Genomic DNA, 23,379 nt, shown 5'->3' on the forward strand with positions numbered 1-23,379 from the left:
AAGGCTGTCCCAGCTGTCATGTCGAAGATTTTGTACCTGCAAACATTTCATGGCTCAGTCAGCGTCATCATGTTTTGGTTTTGTGGTCGATATTGAGTCACGATTACAAAATGCTTCCAAAATCGTGGACGCGTCTCCGATGTTGGTTTGAGGTACTTACCAGGCGTTGTCTCTGCAACGTCCATGCTAGATTTTCTCTCCAGGGAAAGTTTGTGTTTCAGAATTGCTTTCCACCGTCTCCTTATCGATTAGATGAAAGCGGCATAAACAAAACCTCGTAGGTAGAATGAGAAGAAAAACAGACTATAGTGGTGACTCAGACTCACACACTCGTTTTCTCGCTGAGCTAATTAAATTCACACTTGAGCGGTCACATCCCTGACTTTATGATGCCGACACTGGGAACAGAAATACGGTGGCTGTAATAGTCCAACCGTCGTTCACCCTGCAACAAATGAAACTGGATTTAGACGTACATAAACATACCTCGCTTAGTGTCCTTTTTTTTTTTTTATACCGGTCTGTATGGCTGTTCTTCCTGAGTAAAACTGAAAAGGCAGAATTAACCCTGAAGTGAGCTCACCGAGCTGCAGCACAGGCCTCAGGAGGACCGACCACAGCAGCTTCCTGTTCTCACTGCTCAGGCTCTCATGTCTGAGTGGACGGGGACGGCGTGTGACTCATCGTGTCATGTGATTGGATGTGTCACGCGTCACTTTGATGTGTGTCCATAAACATACAGTTTATTTAAAGTTTGATCATGTCAGATAGTCGAGATGGAAGGCGTCGATAGAGAAACTGTAAATGATCTAAAATCATTCCCACAGAAAGAAAAAGTGCACATGAAAATCAAAAGAAAAGCCCAGGTGTTGTATTGCTCGTCTTTACTTTTTATTTATTCAGTGGTCGTGCTTCTGCTGTGATCCATGGATCCTGAATCCCGCCAGAGAGCATCGGGGGGAACAGCTGCCGTGTCCTTTCAAGCTCTCGGGGCCTTCCTGAGGCAGCGCCGGGTGCACGCCTCCTGTCAGCGGGGCAGATTAGGCTCAGTGATGTGCCGAGCTCTGTTCGTGGCCTTATAGTCCATGCTGTATCACACGATGAAGCCACCTGTCAGAGGGAGCTCCAGAAAAGTCACCTGGGGTTTAAGGGGTCAGTATGAAGGTCTTTAAATGCCTGAGGTACAAAATCCGTGGTGGACTCGCAGTTTGAAGCTACTCACCACTGAGTTGTTGATGAACTTCAGAGCTTGATGCTTCATGGTGTGGACCAAGTGTAAAAACCTCAGGCTGAAACTGACACCGGTGATCTAAGGAGGGCAATAAAACGCCGGCTGTAGTCCTGCTGAAATGTCAGCTGCATAATAAGTGGAGCGTGGCGAGCGTTCGCTGGATACTCGTTAGTGTTGTCACACACGGAGCGCTAATGAAAGTCTGTTAACCGTAAAAGGCTGCGGAACAAAAGGAGTCGTGGTCCCGGACCAGAGCAGGGAACACGCCTGCTGCAGGAACGTGGGTCAAACCCACAAACGAGAAACTGTTAGAGATGAACAGGAGGGAGAGAGAGGCGTGAAACGGCCGCAAGACAACAGGAGACGATGAAGAGTGAAGAGAGAGCATGAGTGTGAAAAGTCAGTGAGAGCAGAGAAAGGACAAGTTCTTTGTAACAAAGGCAGGAAACCAGAGCGAGGATGACTGCGGCAGACTGATTAATGGAGCTGACAGATGATGCAACCAAGTGATGCGAAGGTGGACAGCTGAGGTGAAGAAGAGGGGCAGGAGCGAGTGTGTGATGACGAGCCAGAGAATGGATAATAATCCGAATAATGTTGTTGGCAACTGGCTCTTCTTCTCAGATGGTGTTTATTCACACGCCGCCTGCCAGTGAGCACAGAGGATTGTGGGTAAGGACTATGGGACAGTAAGATCCTGAACACAGACACTATAGAGGCTGCAGAAATCCATGAGAGTGAGGATGATGCAAATGAATCTGTTTATGTTTAGATTTAGGCACCTGAAGTCAGCACACCACAAACTGCAGTTCCCCTAATGACCACACGAGGCTGGCTCCCAGAGTGAGTCCACCCCACAGACCCTCATGTTAAAATGTTCAACTTTACAGCAGAAATGTAAATGCTTTAAAGCATTTTGTTGTTGTCGTTTTGTGTCTGCTGTCTTTTTGCACATCTTTGGCTTTTTTCATATCATTTAATGCATTTTTCTTGTTGTCAGTGCAGAGGAGGGAGGGTGGATAAGCTGGACAAAGGATGATGACGATGAAGCTGCCGGGCAGGAGGAAACGAGGAAGAGCTCAGAGGAGGTTCATGGATGTAGTGAAGGAGCACAGAGGAGGATGCTGGGATAGGAGGTGGTGACGCCTGTGTCTGTCTGAGGTCATTTCCTGTCTTTTTTCTTTTTGTTTGTTTGTTTTTTTTCAGCTCTTACACGTCTTTGTGTTATCTTTTCCAATTCATTTTTTATTTCTTTTTTGGGTCATCTTCAGTTTCTTTTTGTGTTTGGTATTTCTCACACTGATGTTGTTGTTTTTCTCTGCTGACATTTTGCATCTCTTTGTGGTGTTTTTGTGACTTTTTGTGCGCTTTTCTTCCTTCTTTTGCTGCAGTTTCCTCTCGTTTACATTTTGAGCTGTGTTTTTGAGACCCGTCGGGCTGATTTCTCCCCTCTTTTGTGTGTCTGTACCTTTTGTCTCTTTCACACTTTTGTTTTGTGGTAGTTTTGCATCACGTTGGTGTTTTTTTTTTTTTTCTTTCTTGTGTCTTTTTCTGCTTGTTGTGGAGTCGCTTACTTTAGTGCTTGTTTGTCTTCTTGCTGTAATTGTGTTGTTTGTGGGTTGTTTAGAGTCTTTTTGTGATAGTTTTGCACCTTTTCTTGCATTTTCTGTCTGCCTCTGGTCACTTTGTGCAGTTTTGTGACTCAGACATCAGAACAAAAAAAGAAATGGCAGTAAAAGCAAAAAAAGTGTTCAGAAACTGAAGGAGACACAAAATAAAATACTGTGAAACAACTGGAAATGTTATAAAGGGATAAAGAAATACACGACAGCAAAGCTGAGAACTACAGAGGCGGTCAGGTATATATTTTTGAACACACACGTATAACCTATGAGCTCGTTCAAAATTTAAGCTCCAGTGGAGCAGGTGGAGGAAAATGTCTCCGCAGTGACGTCAGCAGAGTCTGAAACTCTATAGATTGAATTATATGGTTTGAACAGAGAGCCCGGCTGGACAGGACTGTCATTACATTGATTTCCTGCTCCTGCAGCCACAGTCCATTTAAAGTAAAAGGAAATTACGGTGCAATGCGAGCGGGGCGCTGTCATTTCTGCTCTGCTTGTGTGTTTGACACACGTGCACGCACTGTCATATCTGCGTGCACGTGCAGCACGTGTGGATTTACGGAAATTGCTCAAACCCGCCGTCGCGGGCGTCCGAGCGAGCCTGTCAAATGATGCCAAGTGACGCACGGCGCAGCTGTAGTCAAGGAGATTTGCTTCAGATTTAGCACTCTGTGTATGCGAGCAATAAATAAATAAATAACAGCAGGGCGGCCGGGTGGTCCAAGAGGCCATCGGTCACATTAAAGGTCACCCCGTCGCAGCTTCGATCCGGCTCAGCCATCCGTCCCATTATTACCACAGCAATAATCCAGTAATCTGCTAATCAGGAGCTGTTCGGGCACAGCGTGGAAAACTGCGAAGCAATAAAATGGTAAGTAATTTGCAGATAAACAGATGTGACTCAAAGTGTTGCTATAGCCTTCTGTCTCACTGAAAAGATGCCCATTTTCCTCAGAAAAGTTTCATCCACAAATAAACCTGGAAATGTTTTCCAGACGATCAAACACAGAAACGGGAAAGCAGTCCAATTCCTTTTCTTTTAAACAAACATCTTCCAAAGTGTCCTGCATCAAATGATTAATACCCCTCTGTGATATTTGCAATGATATTTAAAGCAGACTGTCATCTTTAATTAGGACCACGGCTGTCTTCAGTTTTATAATCAGCCTCTTTAAATGGAGACGAGTCCTCTGTGGGCGAATTTCAATCAGTAAAGACTTGTTTGAAAGGCATAAAGATACATTAAGTGATTTATTTGATGGTGCATATGATGATGAAGCTTTTGGTGATCAGACTACACAGTGAAGTCCCTATTTTAAGGCGACGATGGTGGTGGAGCTGGACGGCTGGCACCCATCAGCGTGATGGAGGAGGCTTCAACACTAAAACAACAGCAGAAGAAATGATCGACTTAGAGTTTTAAAACTGGTTCTGCTGATTTAGATCATTTAGATCAGAGATGTCGAACTCCTGGTGTGAAGGGCCGGTGTCCTGCAGGTTTTAGATCTCACCCTGGGTCAGCACACCTGAATCAAATGATTAGTTCATTACCAGGCCTCTGGAGAACTTCGAGGAGGTCATTTAGCCATTTAGATCACCCATGTTGGATCAAAAACATCTAAAACCTGCAGGACACCGGCCCCTGAGGCCTGGAGTGGCCCCACCCCTCATTTAGATGAACAGACTGTGAAACTTGGGCTGATGCGGAGGTGCATTCTTTCTGCTGACCAGCAGGGGGAGACTGCTGTGCTTGCAACAAGAAGTCTGATTCTATGGCGGCCTGTGAGAAAGTCCTCCTGCTTTGATCTCTGAGCTCAGTGATGACTTCACGTCTGTTTATTTTTGATTTGATTTTTAAAATTAGGACGGCCGTCAGAGCCAAACAGGAGGAGCGTTCAGCTGTGTTTGACAGTTGCAACAGTCAAGTGAGAGTCACACCTCGCTCATCACATGCAGTTTCAAAACGCCAAGACGGGACTTCACAAAGCTGTGACATCACCGTGGCTGTGTCCATCTTTATATACAGTCTGTGGTGAGGAGCTGGGAGGAGAATAGAGGCACGATGTAGTTTTTCTGATTCCCCAAAAGTTGGTTCTGTTCATCTGGACGTAGCGTTTTCAGTGGGAGAAACATTTCGTCGATGAAACGGGGATTTACTTACCTGGATGATTGATCGTGCATCAAGAGGTTTTTCACAGCTCTCCTGTTCCACCAACAGGAGAGCAAATCTGACTCATCACATCTCAAAATACATTACACAGTTTTTTATTTCAATTTAAATTATGTATGACATAAAGTCTCTTCTCACCTGAATGAGTGATGATTGAACAGTTAAACAATAACTGAATAGCACTCTGAACGCTGCCTCACTTACTTCTGTCCGACTTTCATCACAGAGCCAACGTCTGCACACTCGAGCTCCGAAATCTTGACACGTTCGAATATCACAAGATACTCGGCGAGTTCGGCTCTGACGCCGTCCCAGAGGTGAGCATGGAAATCAGGCTGAATTCAAAGTGAAATTAATTTTACTGACTGAATATTCTGAGTGGAAACAGCCTGGCTGATTTTCTTTCTATTAGCAACCACAGCAGTGTAAAACAGACTCGGGAGCTAATTAGGACCAAGCGTAAAAACATATTCATGCATTCATATTCATGTGGTAATGCAACACACAGTTTGCACTTCATTTGGTGGCATCATTAATGTGCTGCTCACACACAGGTCTCAAACCTCCACACCTCATGCCTTTAGATTTTGCTTCCAAAGAGCCAGACTGTCTTTTTTTGTTGTTGTTTTTAAGTGATCTTAAGCAACTTTTTTTTCGTCCTTGTACCTGACTCATTTGAAAGTATATTTTTTTGTTTCTGAACCTATGAGTCATTCAAGGACAAAACGCCTAACTCACTGGAAGAGCCAGTGTTGCATCTACACATAAGATCAACCTAATCCAAACCTAAAACCTAATCAATGTTAAATTAGATCTAAATTAGATCAAAGATAACACAGTTTGATGGAAAATAGTATTTTTGCACCAACACAGTGACTCCCAAAGAGCTTTCAGCCTGTAACCTGTTATATCTCTGCAGGGTGTGTGTCCTTAAACACGTGAAGAAACTGAAGAAGTGGAAGAGTAAATGAACAGCATCTGAAATTCATGTTCTTAAGAAACGGGAAGAAATCCGGCAAAGCCCTGACACATGGGCTGATGGAGAGATGGAGCCACATAATGGTCAGTATGTAGGAGGAGGTCCAACACTGAGAGTCTGCAGCCATCTGTGAGGCCCGGCGGAGGCTCTGTCATGGTTTCAGAATCATGTCAGTCAGTGGTTTTGGAGATCTTTGATAAACTGATGAATTATGAACTCAGAAAAGGACCACCAGAGTCTGATCTGCTATCTGTAAACTTTGATTTTCAGCAGGACAATGATCCCAAACCGTGGCAGTGCAGTAAAAGCATAAGTGGATATAAAAACACACACGGTATCAGTCGTGGATGGGCCTCCCCAGAGCCCAGACCTCAGCATTACTGAAGCAGTGTGGGATCATCCTAACAGAAACATCCAAATAAGAGCTTTGGATGTCCTTGAAAATGTTTCTAGGCGACCTTCGCGACTCTGACTTTAAACACAACGTGGCCCCTCATCCATTAACCTCACCTCCCGGGTACACAAGCATCATCTCTGTGTAATGTGTGGAAATGTAAAGTTTCCATGACTTCTTTATTACTTTTTTCCATTAGAAACGAGCCCACTTCAACCCCAACGTCCAAACCAGCTTTCTGATTCTGAAATCTCGACCCTCCTTACCTCCGAGGGACGATAAAACACGCACAGACGAGTCCTCTGCGTCTGCAGCGCTCCTGGTGTGGGCAAAGAGGTACTGCAACAACATCCATCACAACATCCATCTCTCTCCTCCTCTCTCTCTCCCTCTCTCGGTCCCTCCCCCTTCTCCTCCTTGCTGTTACCGGACAGACCGGAGCAGCATCCCCGCGTTATTGTAGCCAGGCTTCCTTCAGCTGTTCCCGCTGCACCTTCGTGAGCCGCTCGCCCCTTCAGTGAAGCGAACCCAAAGCGCGATCACAGCAGCGGTGCGTGGAGCCCGGAGAGGCGGAGACGCGAGTGAGCGTGGCCGGGATGAAGCAGGAGCGCACGGACCGTTTCCTCCGGTAAAAGAGCGGAGCAGGAGCCTGGACATCACCGGCGGGAAGCGGAGGCGGAGGAGGGGGGGAATTCGGGGATACAGCCATGGCGATGGGAGGAGGAGGCGGAGGTGGAGGAGTGAGGCGCAGGAGGAGGAAAGCGAGGCTCCCGGGGTTCTGCTGGAAGACCTGCTACTTCCCGCTTTTGTTCTGGGTCGTTTCCGCGTGCGGGGAGGAGAAGACGTTCATCGTGGAGGTGAGCGAGGAGGTGTGCGTGTGTGTGTTAAAGTGGGGTAAACACCCACGCCGTCATCACTCCTCCGCGTTAACGCGCGCGGGCTGGAGCGGAGAGTCGTGCGGTCCTCGGGATGTTTTTCCACGTCCCTGCCCCCCCCCCCCAAAAAAAATCATCTCCCTCCCCAGCCTTGAACCTCACTCTAAAGTGACAGCCCCCCACCCCACCCCCCTGGAGTCAGAGAGGGTCTTTTGTTCCCATCCTGGGGGGATGCCCGCTGCCTTTACTCGTGAACGCTCCTGGTAGTTTTTGTCTCGTCACGCGTGGATCGCAGATATCTGGCTGTCCTCCTCCTCTGGCTGGGCGGAGGAGGTGGAGGAGGAGTAGGTCCTAAATGATGAAGCAAGTGTGAGAAACTCTCGGCCCTCACTGGGACAGCTGATTGACAGCTGCTAACCCCCCCCCCCATCATCCTCTAATTAGAACTGAGGGTGAATGTGCGCGTGCAGGAGAGAGCGCGTGGCACCAGTCAATAAATGATGAGCGCGTACAGTGAACAAAGCTCCAGCAGCACAGCGAGCCCCTTCCCTCTGCCTCCACACTCCAAATATAGCCTCGCTCCATAATTCATGGAGCTGGCTGGGAGTCGGAGGAGAGGAGAGGTGCGCGCGGATGCTCAGACCTGTTCTGCTCGTGCACGAGGGCCGGGCTTTGTCTCGGGCCGCACAGAAAGTTCAAGTGTGGAGAGCGCACGTGCGGCCCTGCAATGTTTGCTGAGAGGCAGGATGATACCTGGCTGAGCGTTTGGGTCACGCGTGATGAGAGTGGGTGTTTTCGGCGCGTGGTCTTCGTGAAGTGACACTTTGGTAGAGACAAAGAGGCGCCCGTGGCTGTGCCGCGCGCGGCTGTTCCAGCAGCGATGAGCTCGCGGCTGTGAAGTCACAGACCCGTCTGAGCTGCAGCGGTTCCAACTGAAACAAACAACCAATGAGCCGTGCCACCCCCCCGCCAACACACACATCGTGACGTGTCGCAGAGCTGAAGGTGAAGTCTTTGTTTAAGGCTCCACAAACACGAAATATTCTAATGACGCTGATGTGTAATGAACAAAAACACACGTGTCCTCTGACCCGCGGAGCTCTGCAGATATTTGTCTCTTTTTATTTTCCAACATTTTCTTATAAAGAAATAAAAATAACAAAAATGAATAAGAGTTACTCAGGAAGGTGTTTGTTTCAGCTGCTTTTACTCAACACATGCTGCAAAAATATTATTAATGCTCTCAGAATAGTTGTTCAGTTTCATTTTAATGCCTTTCCACAAAATGTTCCGCTCAGGGTGATGTCCCCTAACATCTCGCTGAAAACTTAAAAGCCCTCTAAATTTTAAATGTTAGTGACTTCATGCAATAAAATGGAATCTGGTCTTTTTCATTGTTTTTTCATGGAAAAAATAAACATCAATGACTTTTTATCAGTTTTTAAAAGTCACTGCTGTTTGCCTTGTTTAGGTTTTAGCTGCCTTTGGTCAACATTAAATGTTCGATGTGATTCTGCTGGTCCTGAACATGTACCAAACACAGACTGTATGTAAAAGATGGAAGCAGCCACAGTACTCGCTGGTTTTGCAGTCAGCATTTTTAATCCTCGACTGTGGCTTTCTGACTTTGCCATGTTAGTTTTCTTGGAGCCAGAAGTGGCCACATGTGTTTCGCAGTAGTAATTACTAAATTATCAATACTAGCTAGCTTAGCTAGCAAGCTACATCCATAGGCTGTCAATCAGAGAGGCCATGCCTCTAATAATGCAAAGTTTAAACCTTCATTCAATCTAAGCAGATGAAAAACAACAGATGTTATTTATAAAAACATTCTCAGGTCCTCGACAGTTGTTCTGAAAGTATTTATTTATTTATATATATCAGGCTGTAAACAAGTTTATTTGAGCCTATTTATTGCAGCCTCTGCTGGACGTTGGAGGAACTGCAGTTTTTGGCAGTTCATCACGTCATTTGTTTCTTACTGTTAAAAACGATACATTGTTTATATTGTTTGCTAAGTTTTTGTTTGTTTGTTTGTTTTACATTTTGAGGCTTAACAAACAACATGTTGTTTGTGCAGCAGCTTATTGCAACATGCCGTTAAGTTTCAGGTTTAAACGACTTCTAGCAGCGGTGTAAATAAGTGCACGTATGTACCCTGAACTCTAAACTGGTACTTTCAGGATTACAGGGTTATTTTAGAAACAAATGTCAGATATGAGTGTTTAGTTGGAGGACGCGGTCGGGGCTGAGAAAACCACCGAAGCTCAAACTACTGAAACCCCTGCAGGGAAGACGTGGGGAGGCATCGGACGTGGAACTGGGTGACTCCTAACAGCTTCGGTCTTGAAGCTCCAGCCGTCACATGGATTGTGGAAGTTGTTTGATTGCTGATGTTGTGTGTGTGTGTGTGTGTGTGTGTGTGTTTCTGCCTGAACATGCTGAAGTCTTTGTGTGACAGCTGAGGCTGCAGAGGTCACATCTGTGCAGGCCTTCATGTTTTTCTGGGAAGCTTTTGATCACATCACAGGTGCCGTTTATTCATGTGTCTGCTTCACATGCTGCTGCTCATCATGTGAAAGTTTGAAATCGTGAGTTCTCCTGCTGGGATGTAATGAGGTTTGCAGTCTCAGTACTTGGAGGTTTGGGAGGAAGGCTGTGCCGTGAGTCTGTATTGGCTCGTTTGATGAAAACGATGCGTTCCCTGATATTTCTAATCCCGCAAAGAAAAGTGAGACTTATATTTGATTAGTGAACACACAATGTTAAAATTAAAGCTAATTCTAAAACAAAAGGGCTTTACTTTAATTTCATTCTGATTAACACCCTCTCAGGGTGAAAGAGAAGCAAACGAAGCAGAGGGTTATTAATCATCGTCATTAATCATCAAAAAGGAGAAATGAATAAATATATCTGTCAGCAAACCACCCGAATACTGGTGCAAAATGTAATAAAGAAATTGCAAGTTTACGCTGAATCACAATTTCCAAGTTCTCCATATTAAAAACATTTGGTCTCACCCTGAAATACACAGGCAGATTTATTTTGTCTTTGCAACTTAAAATGACTGCATTCAAATAAATAGTGATGCCTGTATATAAATGAATGACATTTAGCTACTCCAGCCTTAAATATCAAACTTCTCTATGCAGGAGAAATCCTGTGACATCACTGATGTGAAAACAAAACACTAGAAAGCTTCATTTTGCTCATTTATAACCATGAAATGTTGTATATTGATGACTTCAAAGAGAGCAATCAATAGATAAATTAAATAAATAAAGTTTTTAAATGGATTGTTTTGCATGGATGAACTTTTTCTTTGTTATACAGACATTAAAGCTCTTAATGAGATTCTACCTTAAATGGTAAAAACACGGAATTAAGTTTTTATTTAGGAGTTCTTCTTCAAAAAATCTTTTAAAAATGCAAATAAATGAATAAATGCGGATATGAAAACCACTACAGAGGCACTCATTAAACTAGTATCATATTTACAGTTAGTCCATTCTGATGACTAATTAGCGCATGCAGTGACACTTATAGTTCATTTTCTTAATTTACCAGTTAATAATGATGAAGTGGCAGATCGTAAATAAATGAATGGATTCAGCCTATTTTAAGTATTGCACAGTGTCAGTTACTCAAATTAAATTCATTGTTTCTCCACATGAGATTATTAATATGTCACCTGTTAATGTGGATATTTCACTTGCACTGCATGAGGTAATTCCTCAACTTTAATTTTCCTTCATTTGCTCGTTTGTGCTCACAACAAAACGGACGTCACGGGCAAACTGTTCATTTCAAATCAGCGCTGCAGTGATTACAGTGACTCATAGCCAGGCTTCAGATGTCCTTGTTGTCCTCTTTGGCACACAAAAATATGAAGACCTTTGGGTTTGAGGCTGGGTGACTGTGGTTGATACGATGCCCTGCTTTCGCGATTCAAAGAAAGAGAAAGTTATTGATCTCTCGACACTCAGCCGTCACTCTGAACCCTTCAGCACCTCGTGGCCGAGCAGCGGCGCGACCTTCAGGCTGCCGCGGTGACACAAACACGCAGCCCTGCAGTTGTGGGCACGCCGCCGCTCAGGAGTGAAAACACAGATGCTTCTCTGTGCAGACAGGCAGAGAAAGAGGGGGAGCGGAGGGAGAAGGAAGCTGACTCGCTCGTCCGCGCTCTTTGTCTGTTTGCCTGTTTACACAATTGGTCAAATTTCTGCAGCCTAAAAACCTACAAATGTGTTTCAATCCGAGGATTTGCGACTAGAAGAAACAAACAACTGTTGTGTGGGCCGGAGCTGCTGCTGTTGTTGTGCTGCTGCTTCATAAACAGATGATTAACCCAGTGTTAACCAATGTCAGGTTAGCAGCCAATCAGCTGAGTCACTGTTAAACAAAAGATGTTTCTAGGTGCTGAAGACACTGAGGGGTGCAGTGCAACATTCATGTCCCTTTGATACAAAGTATCTTTGCTGGGATTATAACGCTGTGACTGTGGATGTGGATAATGACACCAGTGGTGGTGACGTGGCAGAAATAATGTGAAGATGACCGATGAGGAGAACGTCCAGGCTGAGTTGTCGTGATGGCAGCGGTTTGTTGTTATGACGGGAAAAGCACGTTTCCAAACCTCTCTAGGCTGGTTTTTGTTTTTCTCTTCCCTCCCTGGAGGAGAGGAGCGCTGGGAGAAAGGGGCCGTCCCTGGAGGCTTGTAAACACTACATTACACCTGAGAAATGGGCTAAATGAGCCTGCTGTGCTGTACTTACCCGAGCCCTGTGTGGGCGGGTGTGAATTCGCACCTGTTATCGATAAGCTTTGTCCCGATTTGCCATCGCTGGAGTGAAGTGCCGACGTTATTCTTCAGAGTTTTCCCGATCCACAGTGTTGCCTCTGTCTTCCTCTCTCCCGCCCATCTCCCTCCTCCATTGTCTTCCTCGCCCACACTTTGCCGCTCGCTCGGTGTGAGCTGCAGCTGTAAATAAGAGGAGTTGTCACTGTGCATTTGATGAGGGTATTGTTCTGTTGGGATGCAGCGAGCCGAGGACAAACTACATTTGAGGAGCCGTTCAAAGGACTTGGAAGCAGAGATGCGGTGGATGGTTGGCTCAGCTGAACTCAATCAACCTGCCCTGTTTAATAATTTACGTGCTTTTCAAACCGCCATGATATAAATTCATAATATGCATGACTGCCTGATGTGCTGCTCCACTCTGGCTGCTCCTTCTGTGCACAGTGGAAGTCTGATGTGTCACTGGCAGAGGAAGGACTGTCAGCGGTCCTCGCTGTCGTGATTGACTGGCAGAGCTTCTTAATGTTCTCTTCAGCAGGATCACAGCGTGTTCACACATAAATCCCTTTTGCCAAACCTTTCCAGGTATACATCAGCAGCAGTGTCTTAACACATTAGCCATGTTTACATGGACGCACGTAACCGGATTAAAGGTCTGATGGGAATAAAAATGCTTTATGTAAACAAGCCAGTCAGAAGATTTTCAAAATTTCCAGGTGGTTACGTCAATCATTAATTGGATTTGTGCAAACACTTCTTCTCATGTTTGGAGAGAATTTATTGTGACTGTGCAGGTCAGTTACTTTAGTGGTAGACGTGGTGGGAGTGACAGAAAACTGGTCTGTGTCTGAAAGTGTGAGAAATCCTGACAGTCGGAAATCACAACTTCTACTATTTCTGGGAAGATGGACAATTCTGCACGTATCAGAATTATTTAATCTGTTGAAACCTTTGATGCACAAAACGCTCGTAAGGATCGGATCACCTTGAAGCTCTAATCTGAGTTTTAATCAGATTGTGCACGTGTAAACATGGCTACCATCCAGGGAAACGTCACCAGGCGGGAGCTAACGTCCACAAAGACGCATCGGTCTCACGACGCGAGACAGGCGGCACAACGATGTCTGAAAGTTCCAAATATTTTCAGATCTTGATTAATTGCTTGGATCATAAATACGACTTCCAGGAAGTAAACTGTAGTTTGTAATGCGACGATTGTGGTTTCACCAATGCACAAAAACCGAGACGTGCTGTTGACATCTCAGCATCTTCGTTGTGTTTCTGTAAATGTTCATGAAATGTGAAAATGTGAAGTTTGATCTGTTTTTACTCCATATTTTTATTTTAACTTGTCATTTTACACCGTGCACGGTCCCCTAATCTGGAGCTCTGGGCTGTTCCCTTATTTAATTCTGCAAAATCAAAGATTTGTCTCATGCTACAGTCACATGGGGGGAAAAGGTCAGTGATCACAGTCAGGTCAAAATGACTGTGACAGTCTGTCTCCCATCAGTTAAGTCAGTTTGATAATATGATTATTAACTGTGACAATCAGTGAAAACCACAAATCAGCAGTTATATGGAAACTTAAGCAGAATCCAGCTGTGTGGAACCCGTTCAGTCGAGTGCCTTTGTGCAAAGAGATGAGTTGCGTTCATCAGCACAAACTCAGATTAACTGCAAACCGTTTCCAGTGTGTCTGCGAGTGATTGCAGTCGGTCTGAGTCGCACCACGATTTTGTGGCGACAGGTTGCCTCTGACCTGTGCAGCTGCTTTATGATTGAAAGTATTAACTCAGAGATTGAAGATGCTGCACATTCAAATCTTGTAATATTCTGTTTTTTTAGCATTTTATGAACTTTTTAATGAAGGCCTAACAATATTACAGAGGCTTTTCAGACACGATTCCCAGAACAGAGGCCGATTAATTCTCAGTCAGGTGGCTAATTGATTAAATCGAGTAATTGTTTCAGCATCCAGTAAAGCTGGTGTCGTGATGTAATCACAAGCATAAACATCCCAAAACACCAGCAGGACTTTAATGGAAAGCCATTGTGTAAGACATACAGCAGTCGAGAGGCTGTTAGATCGCTGTTAATACCGCAGCACTGTGTTTTCTTGCATCATTAGGCTGCAGCTTTAGATGAGAGTCCTGCAGCGCGCTGGAGATGCTGAGCAGGACGGAAATCTGAGTGCCGTTCTAATTATAAATGAATCCGTGCGTGGTGCGAGTAAGAGCATCTTGCCTCTCCGCGAGTTCCCCGGGTGCGCCGCCGAAGGATTACGCTTGATCAGTGTGGCAGCACAGGAAGAGGAAACCATTTCACACCAGGATGTGAACTTAATTGCGCCTGCAGCTGGGCGCATCATCCCGGTGTACCTCTGCAATGTGCATCGCTATCGTAAACTAACTGATCTGTTTGTCAGGATTTTTTATCGTGAACTTTCAAAACTAAAGCGAAAACATAGGCGTGACGCGCAGGGCTGTAAGCCTGTTATCTGATTATGGTGCGTCTGAACAGAGCTCAGAAGACTAGCATTTGGAAGCTGACAGCAGTTTGAACAAAGCCGAAGTACTTCCCACATCCCGTTGTCCATCACTCAGACCTCCTCTTCCCTTCTGCTTCATCCATCCATAAAATCTCCATTGATCTGTTGATAAATCTGTTCATCCATCTGTCCATCAATCCTCGCTGAGCACGCGCTGAGAGGGCGCTGCTGACATCGAGCCTTTGTTGCATGCTGAAAAGTTTCACATTGAAACGATGCTGAAGTGATGCAGTCACATCTTTGCTGTTAGACGTTTTGGATCTTACGTTATAAACTGGATTAGCAACGTACGCTTTGATCCGATTGATCCAACCAAAGTGCAAAAATCAAATCACATAAAAATACCAGAGAAGCCGACCGCTCATCCCCCACAACCCAGCGATCAGCCCCACACACCGACCTGAAGACAGAGGAACACATTTTAAGAAGTGCGTTGTTTGGGGAAAACATAAAAGAAGGTAGCTGCAGAACGAGAACAGCTTTGCTCATCGAGGCAGGAGAACAGCAGCTTGTATAGTTGAACATGTGACTCGGCGGAGTGCATGTTTAAAATGAGAGTGAGCTGCACGGACCCTGTTAAACAGCCACCCTGAACCCTTTTACACTCTCAGCCATTCCCTGCAGGTTGTGCATTAACTTTTTATTGAGTGGACATGAGCAGCTTCAGTCTTTCATCAGTTTTTATTTTTTAAAGCGGGCACTTGGATTAAATTTAAATTTTCATGCAAATGACCTCTGAGCTGCTTTGGACCTGTTTCCCTTCAGTTCTACGAACCTTTGTTTAATTCTTTATAACATCTGGTGTAAAAGAATTCACTCTCACATAAACACAGTAATCACTTCATCTAATAATGCATGGCTGCAGATACTTTATTAAATCTGATCTCAGTTCAGCGCAGTGTCTTTCATCATGTGATAAACGATTACTTTTTATGATGGCCTGTTCCTTAAACATCAGCGGGATCACATGTTTTATTGTCATGTGAGCACCAGCATGCATCAGAAGCATAAAACGATGCCATTGGAATATACATGATAACTACAACAATAAATAAATAGGTAATAATCCTCATGAGAGCAGCTTTAGGCAGTGAATAGATGGATATACCTGAGGCCTCTCAGAGTTTGCACAGGGAAATATTTTATAAGTTAGAAGATGTGTTTACTAATTATAGAAACACCAAAAAAATCATATTTTTATGTTGGTATATTTTAAGTTGCTTTGAAGTTTGAGAGCTGCGCTTTTACCATAACAGCTGAACTTGTTTCTTATTCATGCAATCTGTAAACAATGCTTAATAAAAGCTCAGCAGCTGAAAATTACCTTTATAAAGTTTGAAGCTTCAGTCAAAAGAAAATATGAAGTTTGATGCTCGTTCCTCTCGTCATATTTTTGTCATCTGTAAATCTTCTGATTAAAAGCACCACAGAGGAGATCGGCCTTTTCAAGCAACAACAAACATTTTATCAGAAATGACGCCTCAAAACGATAAATCTGCCAATGGTTGCTGATGGCTCCCCGCCCCGTCTTCCAGTTGGATGTGGCCGGGATGGCCTGACAGGAGCTGTGAGCATCACAGGTATAGCTGCGCACCTGAAGGGCTTTTTGAATTATTGAGGATGTTGTGGAGGTAAAGCTTCTGCTCCTGTTGACTCATGAGTCTCCTCCGTTTCCATGGCTTTGATTCACACCCTGACTGATGCTGGATTTTCACTCGCGCTCACAGCTCTAGGGAAGTCGATCCATCGAGGCGGATGTATCTGAACGGCTGCTGGCCGCATTTCCACGACACGTTTCTCAGATGTACTCGTGTGTGTTTTGCTGTTGTTGCACAGCTGCTGCAGAGGTCTTCACTGTGCAGCGGGGAGAGGTACCTCCAGGGTTACCCTGGTGTTTTTGGTGTTCGCCCACATTACAGGGCCACATCTGCACAGAGACCTATGCTGCACAGCTAACAGAGACTTACTCCATGTACGTCCAAACATATGAATATACATTTGTAATTATGTGACCACTTTACACAAACATTCAAACAGTGCTTATTATGCTTATTATCGTGTCTGTGCTGCTTTTCTAATATTACGCTTCTGATTATCTAAGTGGACCTGTCCATTTTAGTAATTGGTTATATTCTGTCTCTTAGTTAGATTAATAAGCAGCTTCATGTGACCACTTAGCCTGATTGCTGATGTTAGGATCAGTCAAATATATCCTGTGTATGTGGAGCCTGCTGTGCATTTCCTGTGGTGTTTTTCTTTTGTTGGTTTTGAAATGAGGTGATGATCCAGACACCAAAGGGGGCAGAACAACAGTTACAAAATCAAATACTGTATTTTCTGAAGTCTTGTAGTAAACAAAAGGTGCTGTGGGTACGAGGCGGGATGTCCAAAGGTGGTGCAAAGGATCCGAACTCTGCAAATAAATTGGAAACAAGACAAAGACTGAGGGAGCGCGCTCAGACTAAACTGTCAGAGAAACAGGGAAAGGCTCCGGTGAAGTCAAAGGAGAACAAAGGAGGGATGTAAAAAAAAAGAGAAGCCACATGAGGAGCTACCCTTCAAAGGAAGTGGATCCAAGATCACACAGAGGAGCAGTAAGAGGCAGACAGGAAGCACAGGAAGAGGAGCAACACCAGCCCTGGACTGGAGAAGGTGGCGATGTAGGAAAGCTATCTGAAGACTTCAGTTGTTTAACATCTCCCAGCTCTGCGTCTCCCTCCTCTCTGTCTGACAAAGGCGAGCAGCTACGCTACATCCTGCACGCTCTGATCGTCCGGCACTTGTCTCGCCGTGTACGTGTACGGCGTGTGAGCGTTATATGAAACCACAGACATGAGGTCATAGCTGTGAGCCCATCAGTCCCACCCGGGCGTTCCTCAAAAGGGTTTCGTGTTACATAAACACGAGTGTGCGCTTTCACGGCAGGTGTTTTCTAAGTTAGACATCACGTTAAAGTGCAGCGTGTGTGTCCATGTGTGCTGTGATCGGTGTGATGGAGGAGTAATTACTTACTGTGAGATGTAAACAAGTATTAGAGCAGAAAGAGCTCAAACTCTGACTTTCTTCGTACGACTTTCATAAAAAAAAAATCAGATTATTTTCGGCTCTACGTTTCCTGAACATTCACAAACCTGTGAAAAGCTGCCAGCTCTGAAACATCTGACAATTTATGACCCTTGTTTTTGTGCTGGAGCGTCTGTAGCCTGTTCACCGTGGATGGTGCTGATCACAGTGTGTTTACATGTAAACGCAGAGGCAACACAAATATAAAACCAGACCTCCTATTTTTCTGTGAGGGCAAAAAAGTGGCAATATTTACATGATTAAAAATAGGACAAATTTGAGAAAATAACAAAATAAAGCAAAAAAAAAATGTTGGTAACACTGACCTGTGTTTAACGTGATGTCGCACATTTGTGTCTGGACTCATTTCAAAGTCACAGTTTGAACATTTTGTCCGAAAATGACCATATTTGGACAGGAAGCCATGATAACTGCCAATCAGTGCTCAGGAACATCCAAATAAATCCTACAAATGGCCACGCCCCACGGTAACTGTGAGGCGTGGCCTTTTGTAGGACCCGCCCCACAGTAACTGTGAGAATCTGAGCTTCAGACTCACGGGGATTCTTGTGCATGCACTGATCTGATTATCTAAAACTTTGACCTTTCACGTGAATGTTAATTACGGAAGTCTTTATCAACAAATCGATCCGGCTGCGAGCTGAACCGGGAGACGGCTGAGTGGAAAGAAAACCTCTCAGGTCCCACAGGGGGAACCTCCCAGAATGCATCGTGCCTGAAACAGTGCTGTTATTTTCAGTTGGTGAAAGTTTGGCATTTGTGAGTCTGAGCACACTCGCCCCACAGTGACATCATCCCGTTTTCCAAAGTGCCTCACAGCAAACCCACTGCATACATCTGAAGCTCGGATTGGCCCTGTGGGAGTTTAACCTTTGACCTCTGCTGTGTTAGTCCTGTTTTCTATCAGTACAGCTCAGAGTCAGCATTTCTGAAGCTTGTGCTCATGCTCTCCTTCGAGTCCGCTTTCTCCTGAAGTTCCTCAGCTCACAGAGTCCGTCACTGAGTGATCGACAGATCCGACAACAGTTTGGATTGTTCTCTCTGAGCTGCCCTGCAGGGTGTTGGATTAAACCACTGACAGCGCTTTTGGCTCAGTCACGGATTTCTCTTCATGCGTTTAATGCATGAAGATGATCATCTTCAGTTTAATTTGGTTTTTGGCCTCAAGGTCCATTTATTCATGTTGTCTGATTTCTGTTCGTGGTGTGTGGGAAGAAGGGGTATTTAGTTTGTCCATCCCTGTAAACACAGAAGCTGTTACTGAAACATGAAGCAGCTGCTTCTTCAGGCTGATCTGATAAATAAACGTCACAGAATGAAGCTTCATGACTCAAAGTTAAGACATCTGTATGCCTGCAGTTCAGTATACGTATACGACCATAAATCCCTTAATTAATTCACCTTTATCATGTCAGAGTATTTTTGAAAGTCTAAAGAGATTAACTAACTTTGCTGGAGAACACCAGCAACTGTAAAAGTGTCATTTTACATATTTGTATAAAGCCGACTTAATGAGTCACTTGTTTCTAAAAATTGACTGTAGATGAATTTGACGTCCCACCCTGTATGAACTATGAAGCTCAGTTATTAGAAGAATAAAAATAATAGAAAAATAAATAAGAAAAAAAGCCAGTAAAATACGAGAGTAATTGGCATAATGTACAAATGGTTCCTTATAATTAGTAAAATGCACTAGAAGAGACGTCACAGAGATTTTTATATGTTGGTAAAGTGCAGTGGGGTTAGATGATGGTATATATGCATGAAGGACCTGCGATAGCCCGCTGTCCTACGCCCTGGTTCTAACAGTCTGCTGCTGAGGTCTGGCTCAGGCCTCCACAGTCAGGGGTGAGAGGTGTTGTCCATAAAGGACATTAGCTCGGCTAACATCATCCACTCACCAACCTCCTCTGTGGAGTCTAGGGGCCTGGCCAGGACAGAGCTGGCCCTCATTACTAGTCTATTAATCTGTGTCTTGTCCCTCTCCATGCTGCCACCTCCCCATCAAACAACCACATAGAGGCCGCCTCTGTGTCGTAAAGTGTCCTCAGTAATCTCCCGGTAGTGTCCTTGGGCAAGACACTTCACCTACCGCCTACTGGTGATGGCCAGAGGGGCCGATGGCGCGACATGGCAGCCTCGCTTCTGTCAGTCTGCCCCAGGGCAGCTGTGGCTACAACTGTAGCTCCACCAGTGTGTGAATGTGAGAGTGAATGAATAGTGGAATTGTAAAGCGCTTTGAGGGTCCCGAAAAGCGCTATATCAATGCAATCCATTATTATTATTATTATTATTATTTGGAGGGTGGAGTACACAGGTACACACACACACCTTTTAATCACCGCTAAGCAAGAGATAATTAAAATCCTAGAATTTCGCCGCCAAAACTGGAGGTCAGACTTTGTGGACGTGCTTTAAAATGTACTGCACAGCAGCCACATTATTGGTCAGACCATTTAATTAAAAAGGCTCCAACAGCACGAACGGTCCAGTTGAGGGACTCCAGTTAGCTAGCGGACAGCTAACAGCTACGGCCGTCTTTGTCAGCACACCTGCCACTCTCTGCGGTCATGCCGGCATCTTTCAGCCTTAATAAAGTTTAAATTGGGTGAATGAAATCCCACTTTGCCACCTGAGATGTTTTATGAAGGGGGGAATTAGCTACAAAGACCAAAACATGTTTATTTCTCCTCTAAATTTAGGCATTTTAACATTGGAGTCTGTGGGGTCTGACTCACTGCTGGAGCCAGCCTCAAGTGGCCATTAGAGGAACTGCAGTTTTTGCCAGCACAGCGTTGGCTCCATTTTTGAGCCCCAGAGGCTGCTTGGAACTGACCGAATGTTACTGCAATATGTTTTAGAGAGAGGCTTGGAAAGAGACGCGCGTCCTGTGGGGAAGTGTGTCCCTAATCAAAGTTGAGTGATAGATTTGTGTGTTTTCAACAAATCCGGGCATTTTACCAAGTGGAAAATGGAACCAGGATTTCTGTAATGAAGGTGCCAGTGTAGGTGTCAGGAGAGGAAAACAAGCACAGAATATAAAATATACCTTTAATTCTGCTAATTTGATTGTAATCTGGTTTTTGATGGTCCATCAGGAGGGTGGGAGAGGTACAGGAGTACGGCGCATGCTGGTTTTCTGAGGAAGCAGACAAACGAGCAAGCCCGGTGATGAACATAAGTGAATACTCTCAACTTCAAACACTGAAACATAGAGAACAACAGGATGTGAATGTCTATCTGTAAGTCTCTGCACACAAGAGAAAGCTTCGTTCCATATTTATTTATTTTTCTATCAAGTCACATCAAATCAAAGCGTCCATCGAGGCTGCCCGACACCAACGGTTGGAGCTGGTGCCAGGAAGCCAAAAATAAAGCCCCCGTTCAGCCTTTTACAATCTCTTCAGGTGCCCCCTTCAAGCCACAGCACTCATATTCAGCTGACGGATGAGAAACACTCACAGCAGGCAGCGAGCGAGTGTGAGAAAGTGTGTGAGGGAAGCTTTACTGAACATTTGTGACAAATGCATCCCCGGCGGCAGGGAGCTGTTGTTGTTGTGCTGCTGCGTAGATGGAGACGGCGAGGCTTCGTGATGGAGGAAAATGAAGTGTCTTTGTTGTACTGATAAATGAATACTTGAACAGCAGCTTTGTATGTTTGCGTGCACGGCCACAATCACGGTCACATACTTACAGTCAGCTGTCGGGGTCGTTTCTTCCCGATTCCCTGGATGCAGACCGACCCCCGAGCTTCCGAAATATTAGGAGAAGCTGTTTGGAATTTCTTTTTGATCATTTTCGGCCTCGTTGCCCTCATCTTTCTAAATTTCAGTTGTTTATTTGAATCCTTTATTGTTGCTGTTTTAAATCTATTTTCGTTTTTTGTCGTTCTTGTTATTTTGTTGTTCGTTGTAGTTTTCGGTGTCTTTATTGTGTTTCTGTGTCTCTGCGTTACCATTTTAAGTCTTTGTTCCTGTAATTTTGGATTTCTTTGTTTTCATTTTCGGTGTTCAGAATTTCTTTGATGTCTGTTGTTCTTATTTCAAGCGTTTGTTGCTGTTTGAGTCTTTGATGTTGTTGTTTTTCTTGTCTTTGTTCTTTCGTTGTTCTCTTATTTTTGAGTCTTTGTTGCCGTATCTTTGAATCACGTTGCTGTCTCTTTGTTTCTGAGACTGTTGGATTTTGAGTGTGGTCATGTTTTGGGGGTTTCCTGTTTCATTTCAAGCTTGTTTCTTGTCACTTTGATTCCTTTAGTTGGCAGTTTGAGCGTCTCCGTTGTTGCTACAAACTGTAGTGGTTGACACATTTCCATGAAGAACTGGGACTGATGTAAAAATAATCTGCTAAATCAAACGCGGGCTGACTTCCTGTGGATAACAGAGTAACTGAAAGCAGTTTTTTGTGGCTGTTTGAGGCTTTGTTGGCATTTTGAGCCTTTTTGTTACCCTGTGAGGTGCCTGTTGTGTTTTTGGGTTTCTGTGCTGACATGTTGAGTCTTTGTAGTTTTAAATCTGTTGTTGTTTGGAGCCTCTCTATCATCATTTTGTGTCTCATTGTAGTTTGATTCTATCTGAAGACTTTTTTATGTCACTAACGTGAATTATTTGAGTCAGTCTGGTTCCTGATGGTTGAACAGTTAGTGAGGGAGACGCATCGTCCTCATCCCGGGTGGAAATGATGTCCTCTTGTTTGTTTCTCGACTCAGTCGGTTTTTACAGTTTCCAGGGTGAAAGCCCTGACTTTGTACCACATGATGAATCTGATCGCATCAGGGATTTGTCTTTGGATCGTCTCCTCCTGCTGCGTCTCGCTCGTCTAATCAGGCTGAAGAGGCAGAGTGCAGAAATGATGGGAATAAATTTCATTACCAAACATCTCAAATTCTTCCTCTTCACTCCGATCTTTGTTCTCCGAGGGAATCCTTTCTGACAAGACACAATGCCGGGTTTTCATTTTCTGCACAAATATCAAATTGCAGCAGCAGACATTAGCTCTCTGGGTGCGACAGCGAGCGCTGATTTCATTCATTAATCACTCACCGCACGGCACCGCGGTCTGTTTTGACTTATAAATTGTGCTGTGGAATCATATTACTGAGCGTGGTGTTTGTAAAAACAGCAGAAGGTGAGTCCAAAAGGATTCACTTCCCTTTCCTGACATTTCTGATCAAACATCATCCCTGAATATTTTGGTGCTTTCATTTTCATGCTACAGTGAAAAGGGAAGCGCTGCACCTCATGCAAGAACCTTTAGTGCAAACTGACGCTATCGTCTCTCTGCCACAGTTCAGACAGATTCACTTCCTTCCATTATGTGCATCACTGATACTGAACCAGTACACGGTATGGTGCCAGCCAGTATGTGATGGTACCATGGGGAGCTACTTTAAAACAGTTCTATGAGAAAGCTCTAAGTCTTAATAGGAATTATGGAAAATTTCCCATAGCATCAAAAAAATAATGATTTCTTTTTTTTAGGGGCATTTTTAGAACTAAAAATGCTAAAACATCTGCCTTTCAGATGTTTTAGGGTAAGTATCAGGTCCTGTGGCTCTGTGAATGTGGACTCTGTAGAGTGGAATATGTGTGTGATCTCTGACAGTGGACTCTGAGGCCTGTGGAGACCACATGTGTGATATATTTTACTTACAGCTTCTCATACACAGAGAACAC

General features: G+C 44.5%; 1 protein-coding gene across 1 annotated transcript in view; it reads left to right on the forward strand.

Annotated features, from left to right (window-relative positions):
- Positions 1 to 6,636: 6,636 nt before the first annotated feature.
- Positions 6,637 to 23,379, forward strand: part of mmp24 (matrix metallopeptidase 24) — a 73,314-nt gene continuing 56,571 nt past the window's right edge. The window contains exon 1 of the mRNA XM_063473323.1: positions 6,637 to 7,256. Coding sequence (XP_063329393.1) covers positions 7,107 to 7,256 — 150 coding nt within the window. The 5' untranslated portion in view covers positions 6,637 to 7,106. The remainder of the gene's footprint in view (positions 7,257 to 23,379) is intronic.

This window comes from Pelmatolapia mariae, linkage group LG5 (assembly GCF_036321145.2).
Source record: "Pelmatolapia mariae isolate MD_Pm_ZW linkage group LG5, Pm_UMD_F_2, whole genome shotgun sequence".
In the NCBI taxonomy this organism is placed as follows: domain Eukaryota; kingdom Metazoa; phylum Chordata; class Actinopteri; order Cichliformes; family Cichlidae; genus Pelmatolapia; species Pelmatolapia mariae.